The sequence below is a fragment of the Trachemys scripta genome, chromosome 8 (assembly GCF_013100865.1).
Source record: "Trachemys scripta elegans isolate TJP31775 chromosome 8, CAS_Tse_1.0, whole genome shotgun sequence".
Taxonomy (NCBI): Eukaryota; Metazoa; Chordata; order Testudines; family Emydidae; genus Trachemys; species Trachemys scripta.
Window position 1 is genome coordinate 86400901 of NC_048305.1, and position 15105 is coordinate 86416005.

The 15105-nt window shown below is 40.4% G+C and overlaps 2 protein-coding genes across 4 annotated transcripts in view; one reads left to right on the forward strand and one right to left on the reverse strand.

Annotated features, from left to right (window-relative positions):
- Positions 1–2528: 2528 nt before the first annotated feature.
- Positions 2529–11596, reverse strand: FPGT (fucose-1-phosphate guanylyltransferase). Its single transcript, XM_034780272.1, has 4 exons — positions 11443–11596; positions 9096–9263; positions 7418–7510; positions 2529–6192 (listed from the first exon to the last, which is right to left on the reverse strand). The coding sequence occupies exons 1-4, from the start codon at positions 11519–11521 to the stop codon at positions 4745–4747; spliced, it is 1788 nt and encodes a 595-aa protein (XP_034636163.1). The 5' UTR covers positions 11522–11596; the 3' UTR covers positions 2529–4744.
- Positions 11506–15105, forward strand: part of LRRIQ3 (leucine rich repeats and IQ motif containing 3) — a 66921-nt gene continuing 63321 nt past the window's right edge. For all 3 annotated transcript variants that reach the window (XM_034780268.1, XM_034780270.1, XM_034780271.1), the window contains exon 1: positions 11506–11717. The gene's annotated coding sequence lies outside the window, so the exon portion shown is untranslated. The remainder of the gene's footprint in view (positions 11718–15105) is intronic.

The following is a 15105-nucleotide window of genomic DNA, read 5'->3' on the forward strand; positions in this document are numbered from 1 at the left end:
TGATGATTACCTGTTCTGTTCATTCCCTCTGTGGCACCTGGTATTGGTCAGTCAGAAAAAAGGATACTGGGCTAGATGGACCTTTGGTCTTACCCAGTATGACCATTCTTATGTTATGAAGCACGATACAATTAAGTGCAACTCTTTTTTACTGTGTCCAGGTAATGGGCCAAGTTCTGTAAAACTGAATAAAATTATATGCCAGACAATAATTTCAGGCAGACAGGTAAAAGTAGGCCTATCTGTTACTTTTCATGGGGGATGAACCTGTAAAACAATTTTGAAATCTTTAGCCCACGTTGTTTGAATTAAAAGCGGAAAAAGTAATCGTTGCAGGGTCAAGTGCTGCAGCATTCCTTTGTGGCCTGCCGTAGTACTACTCACCATATCTCAGTTTCCTTCTGGTTCTTCAATAGTCAGCATCCGCCTCCAATGTGGTTAGGCCCCATGCTGACTTAGCTCTCCAGCTAAATCACACCGAAGTTCCTTTCGGGGTATCCAAGCTCCAAAACAAATACAACAAAACTAAAACTGACAGTCATCTGTCTTGGACCCAGGCAGCCCTTCTATTCAGTTTGTCTTTTCTAGTTAACACTCATCTAGGCTCCGTTTCAGCCAACTTTTCCTCACAAAGGCTCCGACAGACAGCAGTCTCACTCAGCTCCCAGGCTTCCATCACCCAGTACAAGTTGGAGATCTGCTTCCCTTCTCCATCAGCTATCGACTGAGCTAGGCCAACCTCGATGCAGATGTAGTGGATTGGGGCTGATGTTGAACCCACAGGCTCTTGTAAACCCCTTGTAGGCCAGTGTGGGGTTTACACCCCTGCACAGAAATGTTAACACAAATTGTCAAACTGTTTAAATCCACAATTTTTTTTCCCAAGGAACATGCTAAAACAGCTTGTGCTGTTGCCTTTCCCAAAAAATTCCTCTCTGATAAAACAAAAAACAAAGCAAAACAAAAAGCGGAAAGGATGTGTGTGGGCTTCAAAAATCAGATTTAAACTAGACACTGTTTTACGAACTATGCAATTACTGTCCTACCGTGACACCATAATCAAAATATACATATTTCCATGTTAGGAAAAAAATTAGGCACAGATTTGTGAGCATATTTTGGCAACAACAGATTTCAGTGTAACTTGGCCTTGATAGGTTATATCAGTGCTGTGATGAATTACATTGAGCCTGGCATCCCACCAGCTCTTACACCACGAATGCATTATTCCATAGCTAGTACTGCTAATAGGATCCTGATTGAACAGCTCTACATAATAAGAAACCTTGTTGGGGACGATTATTTTCTTTGTCATTATCAACAGTTCTGCTTGTAAAACTAACTAGCAGAAGCAAAGGAAGCTGTGTGGATTATAACAACATAAAAGAAAAACAGAGATAAGATCAACCTTTAACCCCGCAGTGTGTTTTAACAGACACCCTCTGGCTTTGTAAAACTGCTGGGTTCTTGCAACCTGCCTAGTGCAGGGAAGCATGCGTAAATGCCGGGAACAGAAATATTATTGAACACAGCAAGTAAGCAGCACATTCGTGCTTCCACATTCTGGGACAGACAATGCTTCCTCTTCTTAAGTGGAAGAAGAGTCCTCAGGGAGATTTTTGCTTCCGCATGCACCTGTGTGGGGAGTGAAAGGTGGGCTACTACAGATAGGTGTACTTGGGATATGTGTACACTGCAATTAAACACCCACGGCTGGCCTGTGTCAGCTGACTTGGGCTTGTGGGGCTCATGCTATGGGGCTGTAGACATTCGAACTCCAGCTCAAGCCCAAATGTTGTGGAGTGCTCCGAGGCACTCCACAAACCACAGAGGCATGGCTGGGCAAGGTGGGGTCTGACCAGGATTCTACTCCTTCTGTCCTCCCTGTTGGGAGGAATACAGACTGCAGTCTTTTCAGAAATGCTGCCGCTCCATTAAGAACTCTTCAGAGACTATTTGGTCAGTGTGCCTCTCTCTTACCTCCTCATCCCCAAACACCAGCTGTGGATACAAAAACCAAAATCTCTGTCTTTACACTAAAACTAATTTCAGTGAACAAAGTGGTTATTAATGCATTATGTTTGGGGACTCTCTTAAAATAAATCTTATAATAGTTAAGAATGAATGAGTCTGTTAAAAGAATACAATTACTGGTTACCGGGAATTTAAGTCTTTAAATTGATGAGGCAATTCAGCATGAAAACTATCTAGGAGCAAAGTCTGCGTCTTCAATTAGAGACCAAAGTCTGTATGTCAAACATTTGTGTTTTCCACAATGTTTTGTATAACATCACAATAGTTAATGACACAAAGATTATGCAAATTTGAAGATAGATTAAGCATTCTCATGACTTCATGCACCATGTTCTATGACTCTTTTTACTTCTTGATTTGTATGGTGTTTGATTGTAAACTTTAATCTCAGTCTTCACGAACATATGCCTCTCCAGCCATTTAAAAAAACAACAACATTTCACTAACATTTTATCCTGTTGCCTAAGACCTTTTTTTCCTTGGCATCCATCCTTGTAAATTAAATTCACACTCTCAACCCCCCCCTTGCAAGTCTCTGGGGGGTCTAGTTCTTCTGTACCGATTCACATGCAGAAGACTTAACTCAAGTAGATAAACCTTCCAAAAGAAGTAGTGTCTTACCAGCGACACATGATGAAGGTTAAGGAAAACTTTGGTATTAAATAATATTGGTGAGATATTCCATTGCCTTGGAACTGGCCTCAAGAAATATCAATAGGAGTTAAGAAAGCAGCCTACAAGCACTTTGTTACTGTGAGATATGTCAAAAAGGTTGGTACAAATTTAATCTGATAATACTTAGTCTTTGATTACAACTCACAAGCACAGGAGCTTTTGTGAACCATGGCACTCACTCATTAGGTTCCCTACCCTAACAAGCCAAACCTCAAATTCCACATTATAACCCTATGCTTTCCCTTCATCTAAAACCTCTGGAGAACTCAACAAGGGATAGTTTTATTACTGATAATTCCATGATATGATCAACATTATTTTGCACTCAGTATACATTGCCTTGTCATTAAAACTATTGTTAAACATTAAAGATATTGGGCTCAATTCTCATCTTCGTTTTACTAGAGTAAATCCAAGGAGTTCCTCCTGATTTACACTAGTGCCAGAGATCAGAATCTGGTTCCATGCTTACAATATAAAAATAATTAATTTTAGGGGACTGGAGACTGACAAAAATAAAATTCATGTTTGACTTCAAATATATTTTTCATGAGAAATGCAGTTCTATTTTTTGCTCACATTTCCGGCTACTGAACAAATACCTTTCACTTATGCATAGCAGAGTCATATGTTGGGTTAACTCATTTGCCCTAGCATTGTGAAAGCTTAATGGGCACATTCTAAGGGGAAAAAAGTTAAAATATTTTAAATTGTAACAATGTAATAAAACAATCTGAGAAAAAAATATAGTTAAAATTACTTTGTGGAGTGTGCAGAGTTAATTAGCGCAGCATACAGACACAAAATGGACAGCCAGGGCACAGGATCATCCACAGTCAGCACAAGAATAAAAATGCATGATGGAAGGGGTGATGTGGGTTGGGAAATGTGACTGCATGTTCCCAGATGATGAAAAAAGAGCAGGTATATTCATCAACTAAGAAGCTTCTGGAAAGTGTGTAAGGTCTAAAGGGGGCAGGAAGAGTTGTCGGAGAGGAGACTGTGTATGGTTACAACATTCTAAATTCTGGGCAAAACAGCTATGCCCAGTGCCACTGAATATTGTGAATGTCAGTATTATAGAACGAAAAGGGACATTATTTTGAAGGAGAGACTGCACGTAGCAAGCGGACACAGCTGAACATGGGACAATGAAGGGGGCATTACCACAGCTTGATACTCAATGTTGATACTGAACCAGAACATTCTATTGGCCCTGGTCTCCTTTGAGAACTGAAGTTATGAAATGTCCACAAGATGTAAGAGTCTTGAGAGCACCATAAGGGGATTCAAAGAATTGGAATCATAAGTTAATGAGCCATTAGATTCTGGAAATCTTTGATTCAGAAGGGACCATGATGCAGAGATATGGAAAGTGCATTTACGTCAATTTACTTATGATACAATATTTCAGATCACAGCTTTTTAGATAAATTCTTTCCACAAATTATTCGGTATTCTGCAAGAAGATATATATAGCACACATACACAAAATTTCCCATTGCTTGTAAAAATGATGACGAGCTAAAGTTTAAACAAATATAAAAAAATCTTTTGTTTTGCTTAGCATAATGAAAAATTACCTTAGCCTCTTAAAATACCCATTTTAAAAGGATACCATGAAAAGAGGGAAATGTAACTCATTGCTATGCCACACTATGTTGCAAGAGCCAATATTGAAAACTACTTAAAACTTCTTCAAAGTACAATCAAACTCTTAATTAATGTTCATTCCATATTCTTAACAAAAACTAAAAAAAACCCCACCACATAATGGATACCCCAAGAAAATTCACCTCTTAGTTTTTTCATAGATTTGAAATATTTCATTAATTCTTTCATCAAAAGAATAGTTTATCTGTGTTTTTTGCATTATTAATGTTATGCTACAATAACACTGCTAATGCAATTTCATTATTTCTACTTCAATGAAATCAGAAAAGATGTGTACTTTTTGCTTCTGGGTTTTACAAGCTTGAAAACAATCAATCATCTTCATATTAAAGAAAGACAAAAGGGTAAAAATACTGTACATTTACAAATCAGATTTCTCTTTGTTTCTTTGTAGAGTGATTTCTTCGTAAATTTGCTGCCTGAACTTCAACATGTCTTCTACATCTTTGTAGAAGAGCATTTCTTCAATAGACAGGAGCTTCCAGCCATTCAGTTTAAAAGCTGACTTGTTTTGCACAGCATTTAACATCTTTAATGACACTCTAACTGAATCACTTAAAGTAGAACAAACAGGGAAAATCCGAGCAGTCCACAAACCCAAAATTGTCTTGTCACCAGAGAAGAGTTGGTCTGAAACTCTCAGGTCCCAGAGGTCCAAGCACTGCAGTAAACTGATTCCAAAAAACTGAAGGGAATGTATGTCTGACAACAATTTCACATTCTTTTTCAAGTTGTCTTCTACACCAAGCACCATACTCACATACATTACTTTTCCATTAACCCTGATGCTCAATGAACTCACAAAAGAGTTTGGTGGTACATCTATGTTAGCACTTATGCAACAACCACTGACAATGCTGTTTGCCCCTACTGAAACCTCAGGTCCCAGCCTAGAGTATTCAATAACAGAGGCAGGTGCTACAACACATCTTGAATCCAGTATGCTTTGAATGACACATGCCGATATATCTGAGTTTTCTGCTTTATCTGGAAAGATGCTAAAAGCTTTAGATAGTAAGCCAAGCTCCAATTTCAATTTACTATCAGAAGTAAAATGAAACAAATACTCTTGTGTAGTCCCAATATGATAGAACTTGGAGTTATTTAAGACTATAACATTAAGTGATGTTCCTTTAAGAAGAGAAAATAGCTTCTGCCTTATTTCTCCTAACTGTGATCCTTCTTTTGTGACATTATCTGTGATTTTTGTGTAATCATGAGTTGCTCCAGGTCCCAGAGCCTGGAGAAAATCACCATATGCATCTATTTCACAGGAAAGAGTATCCAGCTGCTTAAAAAATGTTAGTAATTGTTTTGCAATGCTATGATCAATGTAAAATAAGCTGTCTGTATACACATACTCATAGTCCATTTTTAAGTCATAGTGTTCTCCAGAGGAGTTTGGTTGAGAGCAATTCCTCCTTATGCATACTGCACCAGACTGATGCATCTTTTCAATATTAGGTTTATGTAGGAAATGATGACAAGATCTGTATTCAAGCTCTTTTTCTGATAAAGCAGATGAATCTAACACAAATACTCCATGAGTGGTACCAATAGTCAAATCTGAAGGGTGAGCTAATGCAGTGAACCCAGGTTTATCAAACTTGATGACATCTGTTGCTCCAATACTATAAAGTTCAATATCATCTGCACAAGTAATGAGAATTCCTGGATTCATATGGGTAGGAAAATCAATGTACATTGCCAACTTCAACTCCAACATCTGGTAAATAGGGTCACCAAAAGGCAAAGCTGTGAAAATTTTTCCCAGTGCACTTGCATGTGGTAAACGTTGACTATAACCACCTTAAAAAAAAAAAATAGTTTTATTATATACAAGTTTCACACACACACACTCCTCTTTAAAGATCTCTCTTATTGGTATATACAATTATCAAGAACTAGTTATGAGTTACAATATCGAAGTGGCTATTTTACATATGCACATGGCTGTATTTTAAGCATGCCTTTAAAAAGAAAAATGAAGATTTAAAGAACTGATATTTCTAATGTCAGTCAAACTCTTTCAGACAGAATTAATGCTGGATCCTGATCTTGATCCTCAGAGTGTCCAAAAGACAGTATGCGTTAAAGAGAGCATTTCCTAATTTATTGACTTTATCCTCTACAGCAGTGTTTCCCAAACTTGGGACACCGCTTGTGTAGGGAAAGCCCCTGGCGGGCCGAGCCGGTTTGTTTACCTGCCCCGACCGCAGGTTCGGACGATCGCGGCTCCCAGTGGCTGCGGTTCGCCGCTCCAGGCCAATGGGAGCTGCTGGAAGCGGCGGCCAGCACGTCCCTTGGCCCGTGCCGCTTCCAGCAGCTCCCATTGACCTGGAGCAGCGAACCGCAGCCAGTGGGAGCCGCGATCGGCCGAACCTGCCCAGCCCGCCAGGGGCTTTCCCTACACAAGCGGCGTCCCAAGTTTGGGAAACACTGCTCTACACTTTGTGCTCACAGTAAACTAGGAAAAGGACTTTTTGCATACAATGGAAACAAGAAAACTGAATTACTTCCATTTCATCTTTGATTTGGTAGATAAACCCTCCCACTCTCCTGTCCTTTTCTCCCATGTCACCATTTTTTATATTTACTTCTCCCACTCCCTTAAAATCAGCAAATATCTGGCATAGAGCCAAACTCTGTCATCAAGCGACTGGCATTCAAGTCTCTCTTCTTTCTACATGTAAGCAGTCCCTTTTGCAATTTCAAGCCATAAATGAGCCAAACAACCCATCTCCCCCAGAGGATGTTGCTGTATGATGACATAAGGCTTCTTTCTCTCAAAAAGCTGAGGTTGCTGTTTCACAGCCCTTCCAGACTCTTTTAGCTGAGATAGTTGGACATGAACTGCAAACCCACATTCAGATGCCATTCGATTGCCAAGTCAGCCAGCCAAATCTGAGCTTACTTAAGAGGGATCACATTTGACAACTTCTTCTTCCCAACACCACCACCACATTTTCATTCAGGGAGAAAAGAAAAAAATAGCATAGTGTCACAGAAAATTTAAAACAGGAAAAGGATTTACCAGAATGAATTAATATGATAGTAAGAGAAGTCCATTTATCACCATACATTTCTTCCAAGCACTGAAGGACATGAAGAGTTGATCCACCATTTCCTACAAAATATTCAATACATAAATTAAGAATATAAACATTAGTTACATAAACATGTCAAGTGTATTAAATTCATGTGCTATCGGTACCAGGGGTTGAAGTGGGCTGCTTGGGGAAGCTGGTCACGTAAGTGCTTTTTAAGATGCTGACCTCTTGCTCCAGAGCATAAATTGTCAATTATTTTTAAATGAAGTCTCTAGTCCTCATGGCTGCAAAGATAATTTTTAAATTGTGTACTGTCTATTGATGCAATGATATCTACCTGAGATTGCATAAAACAACTCTGAAAGGATGGTACTATTCATCTCCATGTCAATACTGATGATCAAACCTTGCAGGAAGGAGGTTGGGCAGTCACCTAATGATGCTCTGCACAATCCACTATAAAAAGCATCTCAAATGGGCAGGTCTTGGGGGGAGAGGGTGGAAGAAGAACATTTTTCCCCCCTCCAATTCATCCCGAGTGACATAATTAAAGATCTGTCATCAGTTACAGAGGCTATAAAAATTGGCTCTAACATGTAACCTGTCACACAAAATCTCACTAATGATTTTAAGCAAGTTTTCAAAAGATCTTTTTGACATGAAAAGTACAGAAAAGGAAAAAAAAATAGACGTTTACCAGTATTCTGATATTTATTGTTCTACTATAACATAAAATGATTTCATTTCTGAAAATTAATGTTTGGAGATTATACTATATATATTCCAATCAGATTTGTTACTTTCTAAACAAACAAATGGCTGAGCTAATGAAATTTACAAGATGACACTGTGCATGTGCATGCTCAGTGGCTACTTTTCATTAAGACTCTTGCTATGTTTTCAGTGTTATGGATCTAATAGGTGTAAACGTATTCCATTATAGACCATAATGGATCTGTTGTGATGTACAGTATGAATATATAAGAAACAACATGAATCAGTGACATTCTGTGTTATGCACTTATATTATTAACATACAATCGAAGTCTAAACCACCATGATATATACCTTGAATGCTCCTTAAGGGCAATATATAAATGTTACTAGGTAAATTTTAATATATCTGCTGAACTGATATGAGGTCCAAAGGAGCACCAGATTCATTAATGCTAATAATTACACATTTGAATCAAAATACATTGCTTAATGCCATTAGAACATTTTTTGTGATTTAATTAATATAATTGTGCTTCTAACAGCTTTCTGGAAATCTTTCGCTGTAAGAGATACAACTGTCATAATACTTACTACAATGAGCACTTTTTGTCTGTCTGAAAATTAGTCAATTTATAGTGAAATCTTAAACTATGATGAACCTTACCAATGGTTGAGGTGGCTTTTGCATCACTGGAAATTTTTAATCAAGATTGGCTATTTTTCTAAAAGATACATACTAGTACAAATATAAATTAATTGAGGGAAGTTCTATGGTCTATATTATACAGGACAGACCAGATGGTAACAATGGTGCCTTCTGGCTTTATACTGAACGTAGTCAGAGATTGGCAAAGTTAATTTCTTTGACTGATTGTCAGAAAAAGGTATGTATCAACTGCTATGTCATGTAAGAGAAAACAGAAAAATTGGCAATAAAATACCCACCAATTTTTGGTCCAGGAGGATCCACAAAAACATGGTAATGAACTCCAAGAGGGAGTTCCTTTCTTTTCAACTTTTCTGATAGCTGTTGCTGATAAGCCAATTCCTGTTTTTTGTCAGCTGCTGTAATTACAACAACATCCCAGAATTCTCCAGTTTGTGTGACTTTACCTATTTGAAAAGTGAGTTAACAAGAGAGACCATCACAGGGTATAATAGTGAGAGATTAATGACATTCTCCATAGTACGACATACAAAAACTACATCAAAGGAACTTACATTTGTAAAATCAAGCACCCAAATGTTATTAAATGTCCAAATAAAAGTGGCCATATACAACGTTAATTTTGTTGCCTCATGAATATTCATTATGACAGACTTTCCCAACAATACTTAGGAAATCCAGAAATCTTAAACTTCCTACTACAAATTCCCTCGACTGGCTACATTAAGATAAAACAACAGTGTGCCCTATTTACACTAGGGGTGAAATAAGGGCCTCACTGAAGACAATGGGAGTTTTACCATGGACTTCAGTGAAGTCAGGATTTCATTTTAGGATTTTATGTATGTATCTTGTTATAAAAACCTTAGTGTGCTTAAGGAACTGTGAGTGTGTGTCAGCAGTAGTAGATTTATCCCCCAGCATGCTGCGAACTAAGTGTTGTTGGTATGGACAAGCCCTTAGTCTAGACATGGCCTTATAGCCTTATTCATGTAACAATTCTAGCCACTTTAACCTGTGGTGTACAGTGTTGATTTCGCTCTTTATGGGTGCATCAAGGAATCTGCATACTCTTAACTAGACCCTAAATAATAAAACAATACTATACTACATTTGTTCCTTAGAGTTAATGCGAGTGATGCTCTCAGCTCAGAGCTATCCATCAACCCGCTGTAATTCAAATCCCATGAAAATTAAATTATCCTTTGTCTATATAACGGTCACTCTTAATGGAATAATTGTTTTATAAAACATGGGTACATTCATATAGGGCAGTTCATATATTCAATATGCAGCATTTCTCCTGTAATCCGAGTCTCCGTAAACCTTCTCAGATTCAGTCTTGTAACATCATGTTGATCTGCAGAACTAGCAGTTGTAGGAAACACTGTATTTCTCCTCTCGCCCCCCCTTTTTAAAAAAATTGACAATAAAATGGAGAAATTTAAAAATAATCTGTAACCCTCCCTACTTACTCTTCCCTTTGTCCCCCAAAACTCTTTGTAGAATCTGCTGAAGTTTCCCCCTCAGAACTCATTATTTCAGACCAGATCTGAACCTTTTTTCTCCCCTACTTTAAACACCACACTTCATAAAGTTGTGAATGAGCCAAAGGGTCTACATAGGCGGAGTCACATTGATGTAAGAATCTACCATGTGGATTCTTTTGAAGGACAGGAGACCTGGGTTCTATCCCCATCTTTACAAATGACTTGGGCCTTGATCCTGCAAACATTGATGCATGTGTTTAACTTTAAATATGTGAGCAGTTCCAATGAAGTCAGTGGGAATCAGGGCCGGCTCCAGGGTTTTGGCCACCCCAAGCTGCCAAACAAAACAAAACAAAACAAAACAAAACAAAACAAAACAAAAAGCTGCGATTGCGATCTGCGGCGGCAATTCGGCGGGAGGTCCTTCGCTCCGAGCAGGAGTGAGGGACCGTCTGCCAAATTGCCACCGAACAGCTGGACGTGCTGCCCCTCTCCGAAGTGGCCGCCTCAAGCACCTGCTTGGTAAGCTGGTGCCTGGAGCCGGCCCTGGTGGGAATACTCCCATCCTTAGAGTTAAGCATATGTGTAAGTGTTTGCATGATTGTGGTCTTGCTGAGTGACCCTCTGGGGTGCTTACTTGGACCCAACTCTCCACCTCTCAATTTCCCCACCAGTTACAAAGAGTGAGAGCCAGTGTCGGGGATATCACTTACCTTCCATGAAAAGTGCTTGTCTTTCACATTTACAGGTGGAAAACGCTACACGAACAAACGCCGGATCCTGCAAACACTTACACACGTACTTAACTTTACTTCTCATGCTTTCAGCTGAGATCAATGAGATCACAGAGGGAATCCAAGTTCAGGAGGCGCCCAGGTGTTTCAGTTGGGCGGGCCTGGTTAAGGCCGCCCAGGGGGACATGGGTCTCTGTTTGCAGGGTCAGGGCCTATGCTTGGGACTGTTAGTCTAAGGAAGGGGAGCTTGACACTGCGGTTCCGGGGTGACTCCCCTGGGCGTGAGGCCCCGCTGCTGAAGCCGGGAAGGGGGGGGGGCGTTGCCCAGTGTCGGAGCCTGCGGGGCAGCGGCTCCACCCCAACACCCCGCCCCAGAGGCCACCAGTGACCCCGGCCCCTACCTCTCAGCTCGTCAAACTTCGCCAGTCTCCGCCGAGTGGCCTCTTGGAGCAAAACATCGAGCTCTGCCTCCGCGCGCATCTCGCCGGAGCAAGGCCTGGCCTAGCAGGGGCCTTCCGGGTTCGGTTAGCGGCCCCGCCTCCCCGCACGGGCCGGCCCGGCCCAGCTCCGGGGCTGGGAGCAGTGGGCGGCTCTCGGGCCGGTTCCCATGGTAACCGCCAGACAAACAAGGCCGCAGCTCCGCTGCCCCTGCCGGGCTGGGAGCGGCGGGATGCGGGTGAGTGCAGTGAGGTGGGAACCCAGGGAGCCCAGCCCCGCCCCAGGGTTTCGCCTAAGCGGGGGGCTGAACCCGCGGGTCTCTTAACGGCCCCGGAGGGGGGCGCTGAACCCCGGGGGACCAAAGGAGCCTAGCCCCAGGGTCTCGCCCGGGCGGGGGGCTGAACTCCAGGGTGTCCGACAGGCTGGGATGAGGGAAGATTTAAAGCAGCGCCCTCCTGGTCGCTAAGGGCTAAGTGTGTAGTCCCGGTTGGTAATTTCTCACTACAGAGTTTGGGGGCAAATTAGAGTCTGTATCTGAAAATTTCACCCTTAATATCGAAGTCTGCCACTGAAACTGACAACCCATCCCAAAGATTCCTTGGCATGTTTTGGAAGAGTCAGGTTGTCAAACTCCATTCCCTGGCTGGAGTCCCACCTGAGTGTCTATGGCATAGCTCCCTAATTCCCAATATACACCGTCCAATAGCTGTGGTGTTCTTCACCTCCTGGCTCCAGCAGCAGTGTTCTGGCCCAGAACTGGCTGCATGTCAGTAGTGCACAAAGTCATCCGTGTGTCTTGGTTTAAGTTTCTTAACACTTTGTCAGGGTTCAGAGTAGCAGCCGTGTTCGTCTGTATCCGCAAAAAGAACAGGAGTATTTGTGGCATCTTAGAGACTAACAAATTTATTTGAGCATAAGCTTTCTCTAAGGTGTCACAAGTATTCCTGTTCTTTTAACACTTTGTGTTATAAAATATGACATAATACCTGATGGTCTGTGTACTGTACTGAGAAGTATAGTAATAAATGATGTGTTAAAGTAGCACAGTAACTTTTGTCTTTAAATTATTCTTTAAATTATTTGATTCAGAAATCTTTTATAATACTTACATACATCTCAATATTTTGGCCCAGTCTTACAACTGGATTCATGTGGGTGCACTTGAGTGCACATGGACACATAAAAGTCTCCCTAAGTGGTTCAGAGCCCTAGTTTTCTGTTTTTACTAGTTGAATTTCAAGAACAACTTGAGTAGATTGTATGGTTCTCTTTCTGACGCACACTGATAGGAAACTTGGAATTTACTAAAATGTGTTCATCCTGTGTTGTATCATTTATTTTCCCTTTGAACTTGCTCTTTGTTATTTATTGAAAAAGAAAGGGTTGTTTCTTTTGCTATGTTCTAGTGTCTAAAGATGTCACAAGTGATAAAGAATTACAATGTTTATTCAGTTTGATTAAAAACATCTACAAGAAAAAAACAAACTATGCATTTAAATCATAGGCATTCTTCAGTTACTGTATACCAAACTTTTGAATAATACTGCTCAACAATTTGTATATAAATGCACTTTTTAGTGGTATTTTGGTTATTCAATGGAACCAAGGATTATCAATTAAAGAGAAAAATAACTTTCCTTCCAGTTTAAGTAATGGGTGGACTTTGTAGAAACCTATGAATGTATCTTCTGTGCATAGGCTCAAACCTACAAAGGCTTGGGGTATGTCTACACTTAAAATGCTACAGCAGTGCAGCTGTTTATGTAGATAATCCACCTCCTTGAGAGGCAGTAGCTAGGTCGATGGAAGAATTCTTCAAGGGCAGTGCTGTCTACCCTGGGAGTTAGGTTGGGATAGCTACATCTCTGGCTATGTCTACACTACCGCGGTAAGTCGACCTACGCTACGCAACTCCAGCTACATGAATAACAAAGCTGGAGGTGACGTACCTTAGGTCAAGTTACCACGGGGTCTACAACGTGCGGGGTCAATAGGAGAAAATCTCCCATCGACTTACCTTACTCTTCTCATCGGGGGTAGAGTACAGGGTTGACTGTAGAGTGATCTGCAGTCGATTTGGCGGCTCTTTACTAGACCCACTAAATCGACCACTGGTGAATCAATCTCAGAGCATTGATCCCGGCTGTAGTACAGACTTACCCTCTTAGTGGTATAGATTTTTCACATTCCTGAGTGAAGCAGCTATCCTGAAGTAAATGCCTAGTGTAGACCAGGCTCTGGGCACATAAATAGCTTTATTCACAGGAGTAAACTTACTCACAAGCCTAAGGGTATGTCTACATGTAAAATGATACAGCAGCACAACTGCTTTGCTGTAGCGCTTCAGTGTAGACACTACTTACACCGATGGGAGTTCTCCTGTTTGTGTTTTAGGAATCCCCGAGAAGTGGTAGATAGGCTGATGGAAGAATTCTTCCGTTGATGTAGCACTGCCTACATCGGGGATTATGTCGATTTAACTATGCTGCTCAAGGGTTTGGATTTTTCACACTCCTGAGAGACATAGCTAAGACGACTTAATTTTCTAGTGTAGACCAGATAGGCTGGTTTTAATTTTCTAGTGTGAACTGCTGTTGATTTATCAACACTAGTCCAAAAGAAATGCATCATCATTGTGAGGCGGGGTTGTTTTGCCCAGTACTCAATTAGTAATTTATAGGGCTGTCAAGCCATTAAACGCACTGTTAAACAATAATAGAATACCAAAAATAGTTTTGGATATTTTCTACATTTTCAAATATATTGATTTCAATTACAGCACAGAATACAAAGTGTACAGTGCTCACTTTATATTATTATTTTTGATTACAAATATTTGCACTGTAAAAAACAAAAGAAATAGTATTTTTCAATTCCCCTAATACATGTACTGTCATGCAATCTCTTTATCATGAAAGTTGAACTTACAAAGGTAGAATTATGTACAAAAAATAACTGCATTCAAAAATAAAACAATGTAAAACTTTAGAGTCTACAAGTCCACTCAGTCGTACTTCTTGTTCAGCCAATCTCTCAAACAAGTTTGTTTACATTTGCAGGAGACAATGCTGTCCGCTTCTTGTTTACAATGTCACCTGAAAGTAAGAACAGGCGTTTGCATGGCAATGTTGTAGCCAGCGTTGCAAGATATTTATGTGCCAGATGCCCTAAAGATTCATATGTCCCTTCATACTTCAACAACCATTCCAGAGGACATGCGTCCATGCTGATGACAGGTTCTGCTCTATAACAATCCAAAACAGTGTGGACCGACGCATGTTCATTTTCATCATCTGAGTCAGATGTCACCAGCAGAAGGTTGATTTTCTTTTTCGGTGGTTCGAGTTCTGTAGTTTCTGAAAGCGTGTTCCACACCTCCTCCCTCTCAGATTTTGGAAGGCACTTCAGATTCTTAAACCTTGGGTCGAGTGCTATATCTATCTTTAGAAATCTCACATTGGTATCTTCTTTGTGTTTTGTCAAATCTGCAGTGAAAGTGTTCTTAAAATGAATAACATGTGGTGGGTCATCATCCGAGACTGCTATAACATGAAATATATGGCAGAATGTGGGTAAAACAGAGCAAGAGACATGCAATTCTCCCCCAAGAAGTTCAGTCACAAATT